The sequence below is a fragment of the Myripristis murdjan genome, chromosome 3 (genome assembly GCF_902150065.1).
Source record: "Myripristis murdjan chromosome 3, fMyrMur1.1, whole genome shotgun sequence".
Taxonomy (NCBI): Eukaryota; Metazoa; Chordata; class Actinopteri; order Holocentriformes; family Holocentridae; genus Myripristis; species Myripristis murdjan.
In genome coordinates this window covers 29,248,129-29,270,087 of record NC_043982.1, presented here as the reverse complement: position 1 = coordinate 29,270,087, position 21,959 = coordinate 29,248,129, and the positions used below count along the sequence as shown (strand labels likewise).

The following is a 21,959-nucleotide window of genomic DNA, read 5'->3' as shown; positions in this document are numbered from 1 at the left end:
TGTGTTGTAAGTAAAAAATATATCTAAGCTATAAATGGTGAAGAAAACATAAAGGCATGCTGCTTTCTGTTGGAGACACATGAACACTACCTGTTCTACATTTCTGTTGAAATATGTGCAATAATTTTTCACCAAACATTGCATTTTGAAGACCTGAAAAGTGACCTAAAATAAGCTAAATGCTGATCTGGTATCAACTGATGAGTTTACTGCCACAGTTATAGGTAAATGACCCTCCAAAATGAATGGAGGTCCATTACTCACCCAAATGTTCCAGACAAACTATCACAATAAAGGTCTTCATTTACAAGTCAGTACAAAGCCTGCGCCTTCCTTTCTCCTTGATGTACAACTGAATGAAACTACTGAGGAAATCCACTAGGGGGTACACCTGACATCTCACTGCAACAGTCAAACTATTGTACTGTGCGAGAATATAATAAAAAAAATTGCTTTTTTAATAATGGTAAGACACAAAGCAAGCAAATGCTAATCTGTTTTGACTGATTTGACTCTTGTAGCATCAATAAAGTATTTTTTGGCCTTTGTTACAAGGGACAGTGAAACTATTCATACCACTACTGCCTATATTAGGCACTGCATAAATTACACATGAAAGTTTATAGTCCCTTTCACCACCCAACCTGGGCATAATTTCCTGACTGAATTACTTTCAGTGTCTAATGTGCAAAATATGCTCAGTGGCCTCCTTCAGTGTACCTTGACTTATTTCAATATTTAAAAGCCCACCTCATAAACACTGTGGTCTCCTTCACCTCCCTGCTGTTTTAACTTTATTGGCTGTTGTACAAATGAGCAATGGGTGTTATCAATGGCCCTTCACCAATAAAGACCTGTTTACAACCAGTGCTGAACTTTGAGAGTGTCAGAGCATTAACTGAAGCAATAACATTGAGATACAAACAAAGATTATGACACATAGGCATATAAAGGGGCTGAGTGGATACTGAACACACAAGCCTAAGCTTTCAGACTATTAGGATTAATTCAGATGTCAGTAATGCCACTATCTACATAGAATTGAGATTTGTTTTCACATATTCAGTTGAGTAGTGGTAAACATTTTGGGAAATACTCACCCTCATCGCTGCAGCCAGGTCCCATGCAAGGCTCAAAATCCTGAGTGTGTGGGCAGGGCACACTAAGGTCTAATTGGGCTTTCAGCATCCTCTGCCTCATCCGCTTGCCCTTTTCACAAGTTGCTGAACTGCAGGCGGACCATGGAGACCAGTTGGAGTAGATACATGTCTCAGGGGTATCATCTGCATAACAGGAAAGGGAACATAACTACTACCATAACCTGCTAATGATGCTTTTAGCATGGTGTAAGAGAGACAGAGACACACAGAGTAAAAAGAGGGACAGGATCCAGACCTTCCTCTTTCTCCTCCTGGGCTATATCTGCTACAATGTCATCCACATTATCTGGCACGATGTTACACTGTTCACCCTGTGGACACACAGACACACCATAATGTAAAATACTCTACAAGTGGTCTGTTGTAAAGTTCTTCTGTTTGTTTCTGGTAGCTATCAGGAAGACAGCACTAGCAGGGACATGGCAAGTCAGTTTACACATGCAGTTTAAGAAAAAGCTCTTGCATGACTTGCATGTACACACAATGTATTCATGTGACAAGCATTCAAGCTGGTTTTGACTGTGTGTACCCATGTGTGTGCAGGTTTGTGCTTTTCTAAAGTATGTATCGGTGTATGCTTCTGAGACCTAAGCAGAAACTAATTCCTACCTTCTTCTTACATTTTTTTTTCTAAGAACTGATGAGGACACTGTCGTTTTACCATGAAATAAAAAGCAGATTTAACCCGACCCATCCTTCTAATCCTGTTTCCTGCACCATGACCATGAACACATGACTGTAATGTTACATGCTGGTTCTTTAGGACTAAGACAGCCATACACAAATGTATGCAGTGGTGCTCCTGTAGGCTATTTATTCACTGCGTTTTTTGTTTTTTTTTTTCTTTTTTGCCGAGGCACTTTTTTTCTCATCTGCTCCTGCCTAAATTTACATAGGATCCTATGGGAAGCCATTAAATGTAAAGCTAGCATTCTTGGCAGCATTTTTTAGTCAAAAAACAAAAACAGGAACAAAAACAAAAACAAATGGTGGCAGCTGAGAAAAAAATACCACATGTGAACACAGCCCAAGGTATTTTGCTTAAAAGCAGCCACTATGTGGTATGTGTTCCCCCAAATGTCATCAAACAGCTCTCTGCTTTGCAGCAACTCCCACCCCTATAATTTGTTAAGACATGCATCTTAAAGTGAAAATACTACTGATTTTCATCGGTAGTCCGGCACCCCAGTGATTATTTCAAATGATGAACTCAAAGGAATTGTTCATTTTAAAGGTGTGCTGTAATCTAACAAACCTCAACAAGGTTTTACCTGCAAGTACTAGCAAACTGTGTTACTGTAATCAAGCTATGATCAGATGTCAGTCATGAGAAGTCTTCTAATGACAGGACTACTGAAGAGTAGGGGCACGTATCTGGCAGTATATTTTCTGCTATGAGCTGATAATGTCTTTCACTTATCTTTCACTTCCACTGAAACATATAATTAGACTGTGATATACCCCTTTTCCACCAAACCGGTTCCAGGGCTGGTTCGGAGCCCGTGCCTGACTTAGCACCAGTTTTTTGGTTTTCCACCGCCCAAGCACCGGCCAAACTGGTTCCAAATCGGTTCCAAGCAAGCACCAACAGCGAGCAGGGGCTAAACGGGAGCCAGAGAAAGAACCGATGATGCGACCCACCGCGTCATTGGTAGGCGGGCTTACAGACTCAAACGGGAACATACTCACTGTTCGTTCCGACCACGAATACGATGGGTAGCCGGCAATAATTGCGTTTTGCGCCTCTGGACCGCAATGTAGGCTTGTAAACACACGAGCAGTATTTGCATCGCTATGGTGGGTCGTCCATGTTTGTTATTGTGATTCCGAGCGAGCGTCTCGCACACCCACGTGATCACGTTTTACGATGGCTTGGCCGGTGGAAAAGCAAACCGGTTCTTTGTTGGCACCAGATAAGCACCGGCTCTAGCACCAGCTCCGAACTAGCACCAGGTGTTTTTTGGTGGAAAAGGGGCAATAGTGATGTTTATATCCCTTTTCCTCTTATTTAAGATGTGTGAGTAACTGGTAGGATTAACTGACTTTAAGAGAATTGAGTTTTACATTTACTGTATTTGCTGTATAATGTACAGTTTACCTGGCCTGGGCCTGTAGATGGCCTGGTACATCAAACGGTACGTCAAACCCATTTCCAACAACACTGTATGCCTACTTAAAACTGTTCTGGCTGGTGGAAATTCAGAAGGACTGGTAACTTTTAAATCCAGCAGCCATATTGTCCGGTGATACAAAAAGTTAATATCAAACCTTGCAATGCAAGTCTCTGTGTAGGTAGTATTCACTCAAATTATTGGTTTGAGTAAGGTCATTATGATTAAAAGAAGACTTTTATATCTGACAATAAGAACTTTATATCTGATTTGGACAGCACTGCTTCTGTTCTGGAAACTAGTCGCCTTGGATTTTCTATGATTCTACAATTACATAATTTTTTCACAGAAGATGGGTTTGATCATAGAAAACTGGTTACACAAAGGGAAGGGCCTTGTGTTAGACCCGGCACAAAGCGTCATCAGGCGTGATGCAAGTGTTTTTGCTGGAGCCATTGTCATTTTCCCATCTAGCACCCAAACAGAAAATGCACTTGTGACCATCTGTGCACTCATGCGCGTGTTGGTCTTAAAATGAGGTGTGGTCAGGTGCATTGTTGGTGCATTGCTATTTTGGGGCAGCTGAATGTGACTGTGTGATTGACCAGCAAAAAACAGGTCTCAAGACAGTGGTGTAGTTTCCACTGTTACTTTGACGGCGCATTATCAAGACAGTAATGTGTGTCTACATAGGCACATGCCAGTGCTCGCGCACTCTGCTTCTTACATGCACAGGGATACCTTAACGCACATAGGGAAGCCTTGTTATGCCCACAGGAACGCCTGCTTCATCTCATTGAGCTCTGGTGGAATCTGTTGCTGTAGATGGTCTGCTCGTGCACTTTTACTTTGTGCACAAGTAGATCCCTTGCCTCTGCAGAGAAGTGCTCCTTCTTACCTGGCAAATTTCATCATTGTAATAACAATCCGCCAAGGTGCAAGCATGCATAAATTTTAAAGGGAATGGGAGATAACATTCTAATTGGTTTATTGCATGTTATGCCCAAAACACACCCATGATTAATTAAGAGAGAACCCTTTTAAATTATGTGCCTGGTGCAATGACCCTTTTTTCTGCCTAAATGCACTGATGCCATGCTGTTCAGAGTGTGTGCTTGGATCGTTGAAAAAGAGCCCAAGGACTCACAGACTCATGTGCAAGTACTGTATGTAAAAATACTTGGAGCGGCCTCTAGATGCCAGTGGAGGACTGTTAGATTTTTATTATGTTGTCACTCTACAGGAAGTCTGGCTTCCAGCCCCAGTTTCCAAGGGATGCTTTTCACCACCTACAGAGCCACCAAATTATAATTAGGAAAGTCTGGCATCAAGGATGCAGTTTTATAACTGATATAAATGTTTCTCTCTGTTTTTATGTCCTATTTACTGGCGAAAAGTGTCCCAGTTTTAAAGTGTTTCTTTTTTGGCTTTGCATTAAAACACATTTTACTGAGAATTAAACAACTGCTGAAAATTTGCCATATTTGATGTAGCTGTACTTTAACACTAGTTTGATTGGTTAAAATATTACCCTTAGTTCATATATATATATATATATATATATATATATATATATATATACATATATTAAAACTGATAACATTAACACTTATAGTATAATAATGTTTTTGAAAGGCCATGGATGTAGGTAAGGCCATAAATGTAGATCTTTTGCAAGACAATTCACGTGTAATAATTGCTTTTTTTTAATGGAAAACTGTGGTAACAAGTAAATACTACTAACTAAACTAACTAGCTAACTACAGTACCTCACAAAACCCACATCCTATACAGCATGCACACCTTACATACAGTAAATCTGAGCTCTACTGATCAGACAGGACTGATCTCATCATTGTACCTGCAGAGCAGCGATGAGAAAAATGATTTCTCTCTTTTGAACTGCTTTTGAAGCTTTAAATGGCATTTATATTTCAACATAGTGGATTGAAATATTGAGCAATGCCAGTGCCATTTTGATGTATATTGAATTTTAATAATTTCACATGGAATCAACGAAGGCTGAATGAATTGAAAATAAGTGAAGAGAGAGTGCACCAAAGGTGGAAAACAGTTGAGAATATTCAACCATGGACCTACAGTGCACATTGTTTGCATATTCACTTCTAAACTGTAAACATGTGACAAAGTTCTTTCTGCAGCTATACAAATATTTTGCCATATTGTAATTGCTTGCATTCAGTCAGTATTCTGTATTTGTTCTATTATCCAGTGCAGATAAATACATTTTAATCTAATCTAATCTAATCTACTCTGATCCCTGATTGAGACCAAAACCTCAGTTAATGTGTTTCGCATTTGAATCAGCCTGCCATTATTTTACCTATGACTTGTCATTTACTCTAAAATTGTAAGAGTTAATACCTTTTTGGTACTACAAACTATCATGATGGATAATGAACCTGAAAGTGCCAATATAACCTGTGTGTACTTGTAACGAGAGCTGACTGATGTGTAAACAACAGACCTTCCTGGCAATGCGCTCCACCACCACCCTGGCCACAGGGGTGATGGCGCCCCCCTCAGGGTCATAGAAAGGACTCTGTGGATGATCCAGGCTGGTCAGGGGACGGATCTTTTCCTGGGGCACTGTCGGCTTGTTGGGAGACTGAGGAAAACACACATGAGCACAGAGCAAAACACATACACACACATAAGAGAAAACGCACATGGGCCACTAATGCATGGATCTTTGGGATTTCCCAAAATTAACACGCTGTCAGATTTTCTTTGAAAAATACATTCACTGAAGTACATTAGGTAAGTCACTCAAAGTCACACAAAGTACAAGTCTCACAAAGTCAAAGAGCAGCTGTGGAGGAACATTGTGGATTACATGGAGGATGCTCCTATTAGTCAACACTAAAGGTCTGCCAGCGGGAGGCTGATAGTACCACAGCCAGAGGCTGTCTGTAGACCTGAGTACAGTCTATCCTTTCACCTCCCACTGTGGCCACGCAGAGAAAACAGGCGAGGATCACTGGTGTTTGTGTGAGAAAAAGAGAGAGGGACATGGGCAGAAAGGGTAATGAGAATGGCCACTAATTAGAACATATAAGCAATGGCACCCAGGCTGAATCCCATTATTAAGATAAGCCTGTACCTTTATTATGTTGTAATAATTGTGAGAAACACAGTATTATCATGACTGTGTGCATGCAAGCGGATGAGCGAGGGAGCGAGAGAGAGAGAGAGCGAGAGAGAGAGAAGAGGAAGAGGAAGAGTGAAATCATTCCCGAAACCTGCCAAAACAAACAAGTGAGTGCAGTTCAGTGGGTTCGTCTGCGAGTGCTCAGGGATCAGCCAAAGGTTTCACACATGCAGTCATACAGTACAGTTTGGTCAGACACACACACACACACACACACACACACACACACACACACACACACACACACACAAACACAACACACACGGCCTAATCTGTTACTGCTGACTGAAGACATTAAGGAGGCAGCAGACAGCACCTCAGGGTGAGGGTGGGAGAGGAAGACATTCAAGGCTGTTAAAGCAGAACCCAATGGGTGATGACACTGGAATGGGTGCAGACTGGCAGGATTTGAGAGAGGAAGGGGTGAGAAAAAGGTGAATGGGAGCAGGCAGTGAGTTGAAGAGGAGGAGATGTGCATCACACCAAGGTCAAAATGTGAGCGTGAGGGAGACTCAGCTGGTGGTGAGAGTGAGGACGAGGATTAGCAAGGGGGGTAAAAAGTGGAGGAAAAAAAAAAGCTATTTGCAAAGGCGTGTGAATGTGTGATTGCTGTTGGAGTTTGGGGTTATAACCTGAGCAGAGTCGTACATTCAGTACACGAGAGACACTGTTCTTCAGTGGTGTGAACCAGAGGTCAGCAAAAACAAATAAATCCAAAAGAGATGGAATGGAACAGAGTAAACAGAATATTCCCAAAATGTCCTGAGCTCCTTTGTCCAGAGCAATAGGAGGCCAGTGAAGACTAACTAACTCCAACTTCAACTTTCCAGGTGTTCCCACAAAACTTTCAAAAGCACATGTAATGAAAACTGAATTTTTGAAAAGTGAAATGCAGATTAGCTAAATGTAGTCTTCAAACTGTCCAATAAGTCTCATACTGCACTCCTCAAAATACCCTCAGGTGAAGTGATATTTCACTTTTGTAAGGCATTTACCTTCTTTACCACACATTACTTTGATGAGTTCTTGAACAGTGCGCCAGTGTACCATGCTAGGGAGCCCCTCAATCACAACTCACTAAGAGATTGCTTAGTCATTGCAGTTCTACATAATTCATGAACGAAAGTGCTATGTAGGTCTATATTATTCTTATTTCTACGTCAATCATTCCTGACCCTCTATGTGGGTATGCAAATAGAGAGTGAAAATGCTAAACCAGAGCAAAATGTTGCTTAAAGAAAGTCAATATTGCGCCCTGGTAGCTCACCAGATAAGAGTGAGTACCACTTGTCAATGCTTGATCGCAGCGTCCTGAGCTTGAATCCAACCTCAGGCCATTTGCTGAATGTCATCCCCTCTCTCTCCCCTGCCTTTCCTGTCTCTCTCTACTGTGGCTGTCAGGTCAAGCAGAAATGCCAAAAAAAATCAAAAAATCAACCAAAAAAAAAAAAAAGTCAACCTCTCCAGTTATGTTTAACTGATACAAAAATATATAGAGATACTGATACTAAAAGATAACAAAAACGAACAAAAACCTCCTTTATATGCAGCGATCAAGCTAAATTTGCATGAAACCTGAATACTCTCCTCTTCTTTTTTTCTTTTTTTGTACCTTGCCTCATTTGAAAGGATCATCTTGCATTAAATTGCATATTCAACATTGCATTTGCACAGCTGTCTTTGTGGGTTATATGCATATATGTATGTGTTACTGTTTGCCACATTGTTAGTCATAGTTTTTTTGCAGCCAGATTTCTCCTAGTCGGGTAAGAAAGCTAGACTTGATTTGGAAAATATTTGGATGCTCTCACTGACCTCATAAGTCACCCCACTGTCAGTGCCTGCATCCCAGGGGATCATGTCCTGGACCACCCTCTGGGCCCACCCACACTCCTTGGTACACAGGTCCTCAGCAGACAGGCCGACATTCCAGTCTGGGCTGGGTCCCAGCATGGTCAGGAAGGACATGAGGTGACGGGTCCGGTCCACTGAGAACTCTGCTGAGGGTGCGGCCCGTCTGAGGAAGAGGGTGAGCATGATGTATGCATGAATGAAAACAGTTTATTAATGTGTGTGTGTGTGTGTGTGTGTGTGTGTGTGTGTGCATGTGTGTGAGAGGGAGAAAGAGAGAGAAAGAAGAGAGAGTTGAAAGCAGGGAGAAAAAATCCTATTATGGAGAATGAGTAGATTTCTAGTATCATAGGTCGCATGCTCCCACCATAACAATTCATATGCTTGATTTCTTCCTGTGCACATGAATGTTTGTACACAAATGTGCAGCAATGTGCACTGCAGGTAATACAGGAGAGAGCATGTCGGGTTATCTGGAGAGAGCAGTGCTCAGGAAACAACTTTATTTAAAGGCAGAATGGGTAGGACTTGTTGGTTGTGGTTTGTAAACACAACATTCAAAGTTGGCCCCTCCTCCGTGGCTAAGCTACCCACTGGTTGGGTTGATGAGTTTTTGTGTCCTAGGATGGCGATGGAATGGCACCTACCTGTATAACAGAAAACTAGCTAACACCATGCTGTCTTTCATCCTCATCCTCTCCTTCAGTGCTTCTCAGCGATTGAAAAAAGCGAGGCAAAAATACTGCAAAGCAAAACTTGGTGTTTTTCTCGCTATATTTCCTTCTCTCCATGTTCCACAGCCCATGTCTGCGATTTTCGGAGCTTCCCATTAGGGGCTCTAGTTTCGCAGACCTGGCGAGGCGGGGGCGTAGCGCAGATGTGCTTCGCCAACTGGGTGTGGCCAGGCGGATTTTCCAAGTTTGGCACGCCGTGCTCGGTGGCGCAAGTACTCCGCCGTCCCTCCTACCGGCGCAAGGGAGGAGAGAAGGCGTGGAGTGGGTTTGACACAGCCGATTCACATTTAACCAATCAAAAGAGCCCCTGTCCTCGCCTTTAAAATGCGCTGCACGAAGGTGTAATGAAAGTTTACACAACTGATATGGAGGTCTACTGCCGCAGGCGGAGTGGAGGCCAGGAGACCGGCGTGGAGCGGAGACCGGCGAGCAGTGCGGACACGTCACCAAAACCTCACAGGCAGGCTTCCGGAATGTCAGGCACATGAACAATGCAATAAATACCGAAAAAAACACTATTCAACGCTACGATCACAATCAGCACATACATATATCTCCATATCAACTGTCCCGTCACAACTGATGTCAGATCAAAGGAGATTGGGACTGTTTATGCTGATTGTGAGGTTTTGGTGATGTGCGCCAGTCAGCCAAACTTCCACTGCGCCAGCTCCGCTCCGCCTTGCGCTGAAAGTAGACGTGGTTTCAGATGGCGAGCTTTTGGCGCACCTCGGCGAAGCCTTTTAGCACGAAACTGTCACTGCGCCAAGCTGAATCTGTCGACACCTCCCCCCGCTGCGCCGCCACTCCCATCTTGGCGTACCTCGGACTGCGAAACTTGCAAACTGTCCGCCTCTCGCCGGTCGAAACTAGCTCTGTGCGGGGTTCGCCTCACTGCGCCACCCCGCGCTGCGCCGGGAAACTAGAGCCCTAGATGTCAAGCTACTGATCTGTCAAAGCATGCTGTAACTGGCTGGGAGTTTAACACCCACTGCCTCACACCCATACCCATTTAACATCCACTCTTCTCGGCTGATGCCTAAAAGAGTTCCGAGCTCAGCATTAAATGTGTCATAAGTGATGATTGAGAGGGATTATTTTTGTATCAATCTGTACATTGTTTTTTTTTTTTTAGAAAATCCTACTCACTCTGCCTTTAAAGCTACATTGGGAAACATTTCATGGTAAAATATTGCCTTTTCTTCAACCTAAGTAATGTTTTTGGGTTCTACAAAACCTTAACCGCTCATTATCACTGCATGAGCCCCCCCGAGTTTGTTCTACTAAGCGTCTGTGGTCAGACAAGGTAAGTGGCTGGAAATCATCTCAGCATACAAGAAATGATGCATTTTACATATTCTATAAAGAAGAAAGAGAATTGTGTCACAATCACTCAGTGGACTATGTTGGATTCGAGCCAGTGCAGTGTAGCATGTAAAAAAAAAATAACTTTGCAGAATTGGTTTCACCTCTCCAGAAACAACAACAAATAATTAAATGAAGAAATATGCAAGAAAGCGACAATCACCACACTGTAACAATAATAAATATGGGTGCTGCCTTTACGGAAAGACGTAAAAGAACAGCAAGGCCACAGGACAAAAGAGCATTTATCTTAATAGTTATTTCACATGAAATCACTGTCAGTTGTTATTGTCGTACTGTGTGAAAACTGTCTATAGCTTCAGTACTGCAGTTATAGTATTGATGAGGTGCAAGCCTAGCAGCTAACCAGTTACCATAACGATGGGCTCACCATGAGCAGCTAATGAATACAGTTATCATGAGGATACATTGTTGGCTTAGCAACAAAAACTACCACAGCCATTTTTAAAATTCATTTGGGAATTTTATTTATTTATTTATTTATTTACTTATTATAATCAAGCCTGCCTCATGCTACCTGATAGAAAAAAGACAGGAGACCAGTAGTAGATCAGTATCTCTTACTGTGGTGAGGCTGAGGCGCTGGAGAATGGAAGCTGATAAAGCTCGACAAAAATTTCATGTGGTGTTACCGACTTCTTTTGCAACGTTTGCCTTGCACAGTTATTTCCACTGCATGGCTCATGAGCAGGTGGCCGCTCCTAGTGGCCAGAGCGGCGGCTCGGTGCTCAGTCTCCACAATTCGTTCATCCACATGTCACATTCACAAGTCAGAGCTGAGTAAATTTGTCACTTAAAAGCAGGCGTTGCATAACTGTGGCAACAGATGGCAGTGTTTCAAAGTAGCTGTTTTACAATTGACTCTGCCTTAAAATTACAGGAGGAGGAACTGATTACCTGTAGCTTCACTGGATGGTGTAGAGTTGGTACACATCTGTTAGATTAAATGTGGACTGGTTTCTTGTACAGAAAAGTGATCATAAAACAGCTGAAAATGGTGTGGAGTGGAGTTAACGTCAGTGATGGTGAAAAAGGCCCACGCAACAAACAAAAAAGAAAGATGTGACCTTTGGAGGCAAAGAGGCGAAAATTTCATGAAAAATGAACAGAAGGATTTCTTTTCACAACGAACAAGTCAGGCACAAAACCACACTGCTGAATATGCGATCGAATATGCTTCACTTTTAAACACAGCAACCTTGAATGCCATTTCACAAACACACATTGTGCCTTTGATGGAAAATCAGACATGTTATCGCATATCCAACTTTTAGGTACACATCCAACTTTTTTTCCCTCCCGTTGTCATTATTTTGCAAATGTTGTGCTGTCAGTATCAGGCTAGGTTATTTTTGTAACATTCGGTTACATCAGTTTGTGTCAACGGACTTGCTGTTGTCTGCTGTCATTTCTGAATGTCCACTGGACAGTCTGTGTTTCCTGCATGTTTCAGATTGTTTGTGTTTTGTCCATTAGCTTTTACAGGTCATTGTCAGTTGGATTTGTCAGCTGCTATTGCCTATTGTTTAATATTGACTATATATAGGCTTTCCAGTATCTACTGTCACTTCTGGTTATCCAGGTCTCATTCTGTTTCTGGTTGTCGGCTGGCCTTTCTGCGTTTTGTCCACTGTTTTTATTTATTTATTTATTTATTTATTTATTTATATCAGTGTCTGCTGTCTTCCTTTCTCGTTATACAACCCCAAACAACACCAGATATTGACAGCAGAGACTGGCATCTCCGTGGACATGAACTGATAGGCTGTCAGCACTGAACAAAAGGCAAGAACAAATGCAAATAACAATGACCTGTAAGAGGTAGCTTACTGCAGTCATTAACAGCCGCTGACAAACGGTAAACAAGACAATATACAATGGCAAGGAGAGACAAAAAAACTGTAACAATACTATACACAAAGAAAATGTAAATAATATAAGACATACAAAAGCACAATTTTGCTGCAGGTGGAACATCATTCATTTAGACCCTGTACGGCATAACACTCATTAACTAACAAGCCACTGTTGGTCTGGTGAACGCACAGCTACAGAAATCTTTTGAACTCTGACTCTATGGTCCAAACTAATCGAAGGACACAGATGGAGACTTTCTCTCTCCCTCTCTCTCTCTCTCTCTCTCTTTCTCTCTGTCTCTCTCTCCCTCTCTGTCTCTCTCTCTCTCTCTCTCTCTTGCTCTCTCTCTCTCTCTCTTGTTTTCATGAATACAGTTATGATTGTTTTGTAAACAGTGATGATATTATTTGACTAAAATAATTGCTTTTGTTAATTTTTTGATTATTTGTTTTTCAATTTTTATTTATTTATATTGTCTGTTGAAGGACCTCTCAAGCGACAGAACTAATTCAGAGGGATTTTTATTTTCATAAACACAGTATAAATCACACAGAAATGTTATTTCCAACAGAATATAAATTGCACAAGAAACACCGGGCATGTCCAAGTCAAGCAATGAGACCCTGAGAATTAGCTGGAGTAGCCTTCTCTCTTAACAGGTATGAGGACTGAGGCAATGAGGTACATTGTAGTCTCATCACTGGACTCCTGTGTTAAGACAGACACGGCAAAGTGACAATTACAATGGTAATATGATGGTTGTTAGTTTCAAATACTGTTTTTTTGTACTGTATGCATGCATTGTTGCCACTGTATCAACAGAAATATGGAGCCTGTATCCTCAGCAAACAGGCAATGCATGTAGACTTTTGCTGATGTTTCGCCGAAATCTATTTTGGTGTAAATTTATCTCTCTAAACATGGTTACACAGGAAGAATAATGTCATTAGACTAGAAAAGTGCAGTTTCTGGGGAAACTGTGTGGGCAAGCTGGAAGAGTGACTGTGGTGTGCAGTTTCCGTGCAGAAAATAAAATGTATCATGAGAAAGGTAAGGATTTGGTTTTCCTACTACTTTACCCGAATTTATGCATGTCGAGTGAAAATTGTGGCAGGGGACCAAGTAAATTACAAAATTTTTAGACAATTTTCCAGGGCTGCTGCACTCTAGCTGTGATGTCACTCACTCTGGCACTCCGAATATTCCGCCAGTAGTGTGTATTGTGCCCGAAATTCCGATTTCAAACTGGAATTGTGGAAAAATGGAAAGTCTGATCAGTTTAAAAATTCACACCGAGGCTCTTCTCCACATGACGCACGTTTTTTGTATTTGGTGCGTGGACGCAGGTCAAAAGCTCTGCACCTCAGAGTCTTGGGACATTTTGGCCATTCATTTCGGATGGCCGAAATTTTCTGTAAAATTGGAATGCCGAGAATACCGTGATTCTGAATGCTTATATAAGTAATAGCAAACGTCTCCCAATCGGGCCGCACATTTTTCCAATTCATTGTGTGGGCCTAAAACAAAAGCTGTAGGAGGAGTTACGGGCCAAAATATTTCTCCCTGGCAGGTTTGCCGAACATTCCGCCATTAGTGTGTATTGTGTCCGGATTTCGGCTTCAAACTGGAATTGCAGAGAAATGGAAAGTCAGAGCGGCTTGAAAATTCACATGTTGCTTCTTCTCCACAAGACTCACGCTTTTCATATATGGTGCATGGACTCAGGTCAAAAGTTCTGCGCCCTAGAGCATTCTGAAGTTTTGGCCATTCATTTCAGTTGGCCGAAATTTTCCGTTAAACTAGAATTGCGAAAATTCCGTGAGTCGGATTCCTTATAAAAGTAATTTCCAAACGTCTCCCAGTGGGGCTGCACAGGGCCGGCCCGTGGCATAGGCAGTATAGGCAAATGTTAAGGGCGCCATCTGCTAGAGGGGCGCCGCTAGCGGCCAGAGGGGTACCAGCTGTGTGTGCGTTTTATTATAAACGGGTGCTTCCCATCCTTAAATGTGATTGGCTGAGCCGCGTTCCATGCCGTTGTAAAATCAGTGTAACCCACTGGTAGACCGCAGCACAAAATATCCCTGCGTCAGTGTAAACGGACATAGCGTTGCCTAGCAACCAACTACTCTGCGCTCAACTTCCTCGTTTGGTTACATTTGTTTCAAGACTTTTGTTAACAAAATGTCAGACTTTGTAGTGAATTTTGATTTGCTGGGTGGCCTGAGCCTGGATGAGTGGTTGGAGGAGGTGCTTGGTGTGAAGTTCAGACACACCTTGGGGGCTTGTCTGTAAAGTGTGGTTTGACGTGCAGCTTCATATGGGACGCACGGCGAACGAGGGCCACCGCAAATTAAAGTCCGACTCTTTCAGCATTCGCCACGACAAAATTACCTAAAATATGTCACCCTGAGTGCACATAAAATCACAAAGATGATGCTGAAAAAAAACATAGAAAGCCTGCGGGGATTCATATATGAGCAGCCGGGTAACCGACTGTGTCCGGTGGCCTCCCTGGAGAAATAGCCTACCTCTCCCTGCTGCCTCCTTATCCACCTGCCTTTTATCTCCACCCAAAGCAGACACAGTGTGACAGCACCTATATATGGTAAATTAACAGTATACTTTTATTATTATTGTTATTGATGATTATGATCTAAGCGATTGAGAAAAACTGTAATGGGCTTCTGCAGAAATACATTTTTCAGTACCAGCCATTTAGTGAGAGTGTTTAGTTTAGTGTTTGTCACTTTTATGGCGAAGCTACCTGGATTGAAGATTTTGTTTCTCTGCCAACTCTAGATTGGCAGTGTCACTGTAAAGTGGCAGGAAAGGATTGAGGAACTGGAGACAAAAAAAAAATCAGTGAAAAGTAGCACTCGGAGCTACAAGTGCCGCCAACTAACTTTCTACGTTAGGCTTAAACAAGTCAAGTGTGAGTGAGTGAGCGGGTGAGTGAGTGAGTGAGTGAGTGAGTGAGTTAGCAAGTGAGTGATTGAGTAAGCGAGAGAGTGAGTGAGTCAGAAATCCAACAAGGAAGTGAGTAGGTGGGGAGAAGCATATTCCAGGTACAACTGTGAGGAGGGAAATCAATATTATGTTAAACAATCATATATAGATACCACCATAGAAAATTCATACAAGCACCTACATAAAAACACTCACTACACAAATTTAGAAACCAGTTAATTAAAAAGAAAAATATTGGAATTAAACTAAAGCATATAATTTAGGTTATCAAGGTTAATGGATCCCTTCCTCATTTGCTCCCACCTTTGCGCTGTCCCTTGTTTTCTGCCAATTACAAGCTTCCATTGTGTAGAGCCAAGGTGGCTGTCTGAGATAAATCTCAGACTCCTCATACCCACTAAGCAGAGACCCAGGAGAGACAAGTCAAGTTGTGTGTTCCCAGGGGATTAGGGCTATTTCATATCCTCAGAGGCCATTATAGGCAGTGTGCAGGAGGACAGGACTGGGTTGGGTGAAGTCAAATGGATTTATGCAGGCATGGTGACAGGAGAAAAGGAATCACTGCATAATTGCACCAGGTGATAGTTCTACTTTACAATAACGATTTTCCAACCTCTCATTAATCACTTATTGGTTTGGCCTCATATTCAGTGTAATTAGTTTAACTGTCAGTCATTAGTCAATACAGACGGTCAGCCATACTGTCTATCAGCGAAATACCTGAAAATCCCTGTGCCCTTTCTCCCTCCCCTTTTTATAAGCCATCATTATCAACCCCAAACAACAGTTCTTAGAGCGACAGACTGAGATAAAACAGGCAGCTCATTAACAGCTGCATTCTGGTCATCAAAAAACCCTCACTTCATGCTGTCGACAACCCCCTTCCTTCCCTGGCCGGGTGGGTGACTGAATGGATGCTGCTAATTAAATGTAACCCGCACAACACCAAAGTAGCTCCCTGTTTATTAACGAGAGGCTTGAAAAGAGAGAGTGGGAGTGGGGAGAACATGTGGAGGTGGCTGTATGTCGTGGAGGTGGCTGTCAAGGGTTCTACCACTTTAATCCAGACTAGGGAGGAGAGAATCAAGTGGCATGTAGTGAGGGACGGTCTGTGAGAGAGACAAATTAGATCAAACAACTAATAGAGATAGATTTGAGTAACATTTCACATCTCGGCTACTGTGATCAGAAGTCAGTCATCATTTGTCTCTGACTCATTAAGATTTTTGAGATTTCCAGACTACAAAATAGACTGCCTGTGGGAGTAATGAATAAGATATATAAAATAAGAACATTTCTAGCATGTTTTTTTATAGCCTTAAAATGATGGGTGTAGTTTTAAAAAATAAATCCCTTATGGCTAAGTAGTTAACTGTCCATGATGACTTGTCGTAAATGACTGGAGATGTAGAGATTCTCCACTTCTTAACAGTTTTGTTGTCATCCTTGAACAAAGAAAACAGATCAGTCATCGTTGCTGGCTAACCAGGTATTTTTTTTATGGTGCAGCATTTACTGTAAATGTTGGTAAGCAAAATGATGTGTTAGTGTTAGTCATGCTGCGATGTTTCTGCTGTGCTTCTGTGCATGTTCAGTCTATGCAAGTTTGGTGTGTTTTTCTGCTGTAAGAATTGAGAATAAACCCATTCAAAGCAAATTATCTCTGTCAGTAAACACTGAACACATTTTGGTCATTCTCAGACTCAGTTGTTTAAATACACTGACATGACGGTTTTCTTGCCTTTAATAAATTTTAGCTGACTCAGGAAGGCTTTCTGTCTCAACAGTATCACATTTTTAATGTGGGTAATTTAAAAAATACCCTAATTAGTTACTTAGTAAAGTAACTACTTTCTCTCAAATGTAACTTTCCCCAACACAGTTCAGCAGCAAGCTAGAATCACCCTAGTTAGAAATTTAGCAGGCAAAGGCCGTCTCAGAACTTCAGCCAGGCAGGTATTTTAATGTGCCTGTCAAGGATGGAGAAAGAGAGGCTTTGCAAAGACTTGACATACAAAATTGTTGCTGCCCTCGATACCATCTAGTGGTCAGATAAAATTGAGTAATTCATATTTAATTTAAACATGTAGAGTGACAGCGCTGTACTGTTTTTCCCCTTGATGTACTTCTGCATATCCCTGCGTATCCTCTGTATGATTCGCAGCACGTTTGCCTTCTGCACATTGACATCTTTCTGTATGTGCTTCCATCCCAGAGCTACATCTGCAGCCCTCTTCCATACACTATAATGTATTATACATAGGCTACAGGCTAATATAAATAATGTGACATCCCGATGTGAGAGTTTCCCTCTTTTAATCCAAAATTCAGTCATTCTTCTGTGCAGTGCTCTGATGGAAACCTTCCTACAGTAGTGCTCTAGGGCTGTAGGCCTACAACCTCTGGACTTGTGTTTTATTACATTGTAAATTCTTATATTTTTATAGCACATATTCCAAATTTGGTAAGCTGGATTTCAATTACCAAAGAGGTGTGCTACTGACATACTTAACAACAACTGTATAAGTAACTCTTGTAATTTATACACTGAATGCAAAGCATAGCGATACTCACTTTCATGACAGAAACTAATGAAGTCCACATAAAATCCATTATTCCCTATTAAATGTAGGCCTATACCAATGATAAAGGATGGGATGCAGATAAAGAGAAGCAGACCAGTTAGAGAGGGATTTCTGATCTTTGAGATTATATATGGAGTGTGCAAAGGGACCTACACAAGATGTTCATAATCATTGTGTGAATACAAAGTAATGCATCATCCTCCCCCATGTTTCCAATCAATGCAACCTACATATGTTTAAATGAGCAGCAGCACACATAGACCCCCCAAGAGTTTGTTTCCATTCCATTTAATTTTATGTATTATTTCTACTGTTGTGTATTTTAACTGTTTTAGCATAAACAAGGATGCGAAAAAAAAAAAAAAAAAAAACATGTTTGAGTCTCTTCGAGTCACAAAACTTTGAGTTTAAAAGAGTGTTTCAGAACAGCATCTAGAAACAATGTCAATAAAGACTTTGTAGGACGAAACAAAAAAAAAAAACAAAAAACATTTTATCACTTAGCCGAGTCATACTGACAGCCTAAAAATCCTGATATGTATGGAAATGAGCTGAGGTAATCTCATAAGTGTTACTGTGTTTTTAATTGGACAAGCGTCTGTCAACAATAACTCATGCAGGCTTCTTAAACTTTAGTCCACAATCAGCTTAGCTCTGACCTTGTTGCATGGCACAGAATGGCTCAGTAATTCCTACTGTAATTTAGTTTATTTTTCTCTCTGTCTCTCTCTCTCACACACACGCTCTCTCTCTCTAACACTCTCTCTTGAATATACCATATACTGGGTCTCAGGGGATTCACTGCTGCTGTGGATATACCACTATAACATGTGATAATGGCTGCCACATCTACAGCCTCATTCATACCTCTTCTCCCATCTCTACTCCTCTTACACATCTTAACCACGTAGTTAACCTGAAACAGAGGCTCTACCAGTGCAATTAAACCCCATTGTTCTCACAAGCTTTAATCAACCACCTCCTTATTCCTACGCTGTTTGCTCCCTCTGTGTTTCTCTGTCTCTGTCTCTCTCTCATCTTTCTGTTCAAAGCAAGGGGAATTGGAAGCGTTAACTGACAGTCTGGATGCGTAAGTAAGTGACTTCACCTTGATTGAGAGAAATACTTTCTGTACTTACATCAGCTTGCAAAACGCATACTGCCTCTTAAAAACATTCACATCTGAAAGCACACATACATGAAAACAAAAAACACAGAAACAAACCCATCCAAACTCTGTATGTTTGAATTGATATACTCACTCACATACACATATGTGCACCCCCCATATACACTCACAAAACCACCTTTTGCATCCTTGCGTAAACACAAAGCTAATAGAATCTCTACAGAATCTCTACAGAATCTTTTGAGGATTATATGTTTTGTTGTAACAGTTGTTACAACAAAACATATATTTAATGCTCTTTGTCTGCTATTGTATTTATCTATGCATACATGCTCTATACATGGTTGATTAGATATACTACAACTACTGCATGAGACTGTTAATTCATCACATTTAAACAACATAGCAAGCTATGTGGATATCATTCATTATATCCCCTTTTGGAGGTGAAACCTAAGACTCTCACTTGAGGGTCTGTGGTTAAAGAAAAGACACCGTGCCGGCCTTTGCTCCTGAATTTCTGCTGTGCTAGCTGGGCCAGCTAGCCCTATGTTTTCCTCATGAATAAGAGATTAAATGGCTCTTTATGAATTTAGGAGTGAAAGAGCTGGCATACTGATGAGCCTGGCGTAGCTGGCAGTTTCAGGGCGCCTTTGAGCTGGGTCATCACAGAACAACAAGTTGGGTCCAATTTTGGACTGCAAAATTTCACATATTCTGACATCCCAGCTTCAAAAACTGAAGCCTAAGTTCTTTATGTGACTTCTTGTGGTGCCACAGGACTATTTAAAGAGCCTTTATTTATTTGATTTTATTTTTAGTAGTGAGTTGAACAAAATAACAAATTCCACTTGCATAAAACGACTCAGTAAGTAATCGCATATATACATACACATATACATGTATATACACACACATGCACATTTATAACTACACGTGCACACATATATTCACCAAAAGATACACCGATTTTTTCCCTCTTTCCCATTCATTTTCCCGCTGCTCTCTTTCCCTCCCCATCTCTCCCCACTCATCTCCCTCCATCCCCAACACCCTCCCCCTAAACTTACAGGAGACCAAACAGAAACATCACCCCGAAATTAAGTGAATAAGGGGAAAAGGAAAAGATAAAGAAAAGAAAAAAAACGAGTTCAAAAGGACAAAAAAAGGATGAGACTTGGCTTTAAGTTTCTTAAATCAGATTGTCTTTCAAAAGTTGACAATTTCTAGTCAATTCTACTTGTCTTCCCCAACATATTCTTATGGGTCTCTTTAACCACTATACGACAGTTTTCTGGAAGTACTCCTCACTACCTCTCCAATATACTCCTCTAGAAACCCTGAGCTAAATAACAGTATGTCCACTAAAAACACACACACACACGTGTGTGTGTATCAAGGAAATATTTGCAGTACAAGTACACTCATAAGCTCTTCTATTTATCCAGCTACATGTTCTTTTAAGGTGGCTTCACACCTAGCTCATTTGAAGCAATTATTTCAAAACCGTGAACATTTGCCCCCAAAGATCAGTTCATTTGGGCATGTGTGAACACAGCAATCACACTCAGGGGACAAAATAAGTGGGCCAAGATTGCCAAGAAAGGGGTGGTCTCGGCTCGCTTCCAATTGAACCCTGGGAGCAGTTTGTTTGCAGTGAGAATGCAATAAACTCAACTAAGCGAAATAACTCACTCTTTCTCTGTAAACCTAATTGAGAATGCAGTTGGATGGGAATGTAATGTTTAGGAGACGGTGCTGCAACCACAGGCACATACACATACACACAAACCAGAAGGCTGATGATCTCCAAAGGTCAGAACAGAGCTAAAGCATGTTGATGTCGTTGCAAATCTCTCTGTGGGAAAACCAAGAGCCTTGAGGCAAATCCCTCCCATGAGACTGTTGAATTTTGAACACAAATGAAGACAAATGCAACAAGTGTATTATTTTAGCCCTGAATCAGTAGAGAGATAACAAGCTTGTGGTTCAAGGGCACGGAAGTACCCTACAATTAATATATTCATTAAATTTGGTCAGTATTCCAAAAAGAAGGAATTTAAGGAGTCTTAAATTAGTCTTTAGAGATAAGCATTGCAATGTGGATGAAGATGAAATACTTACACGTTCAGCGGTTGCCACGCTGGCCACTGCGCCTTCATTTTGATGACTGTCAAAACATCATCACCCTGAGGAAGAGAGAGAGCGGGAGAGAGAGAGACAAAGACAGAAACAGATGGAGAGAAACAAAAGTCTGTCACCCAAGTGAACCAACAAATCAAACTTGTACCATCACACGTCCCCAGGTGAAAGAAGAAGGGATCAATCTAAGACTTTCATTCCCCCCTAAACCACCTGTTCTTTCTTTCTCCTACACATCAATGATGGATACAGAGTGTTATTCAAGATGGATTACCAGCACCATCAATTCATAAAAGCTGAATAAATATTTCACCAGTAGCTTTGGGCACTTAGGGACAGAGTGTGTTGCTGCCTTTTGTGCGCACTGATCTCAGATCAGATTAACAGTTCATACACACAGGTTAAACAGGTTCAGATACACACATCTCAGATTGCTCCCACACAAGAAGTACAGTGAATCAACAGCCTAAACCAAAACAGCAATCCTTACTATTATTTTATGTAAATGATTCTTATATTATTAATACAGATATTCAGGTTACCTTGTAAAGCTATATTAAGGATATAATGAGAAATTATAGTTATGCAGTAACATGAATGAATGAATGACATTGAATGAATGACATTTGACATTTACACATGCTTTTCTCCGCTTTTGTTTGAAATTGCAAATTGCAACATGTTAACTTGACTGTTTATTAGAGGTGGGAGAAAAAAACGATTTTTTGAGTCATCGCGTGGATGTAGGGCGAGCTGGCATCAATACATTAATGTCAATAATCAATGCTTATAAAATGATTAAAAAACGAGGAACTCAAGTATATGAGCAGCGTCTAGCCGGGCAGTTACAGGACACACACAACAG

The 21,959-nt window shown here is 41.3% G+C and overlaps 1 protein-coding gene across 2 annotated transcripts in view; it reads right to left on the bottom strand.

Moving 5' to 3' along the window:
• spon1a (spondin 1a) overlaps positions 1 to 21,959 on the bottom strand; it is a 96,511-nt gene that overhangs the window by 3,577 nt on the left and 70,975 nt on the right. For both annotated transcript variants that reach the window (XM_030075946.1, XM_030075950.1), the window contains exons 7-11: positions 21,077 to 21,141; positions 8,259 to 8,460; positions 5,760 to 5,900; positions 1,396 to 1,471; positions 1,101 to 1,283 (exon numbers count right to left, since the gene is read on the bottom strand). In XM_030075946.1, coding sequence (XP_029931806.1) covers positions 1,101 to 1,283; positions 1,396 to 1,471; positions 5,760 to 5,900; positions 8,259 to 8,460; positions 21,077 to 21,141 — 667 coding nt within the window. The remainder of the gene's footprint in view (positions 1 to 1,100; positions 1,284 to 1,395; positions 1,472 to 5,759; positions 5,901 to 8,258; positions 8,461 to 21,076; positions 21,142 to 21,959) is intronic.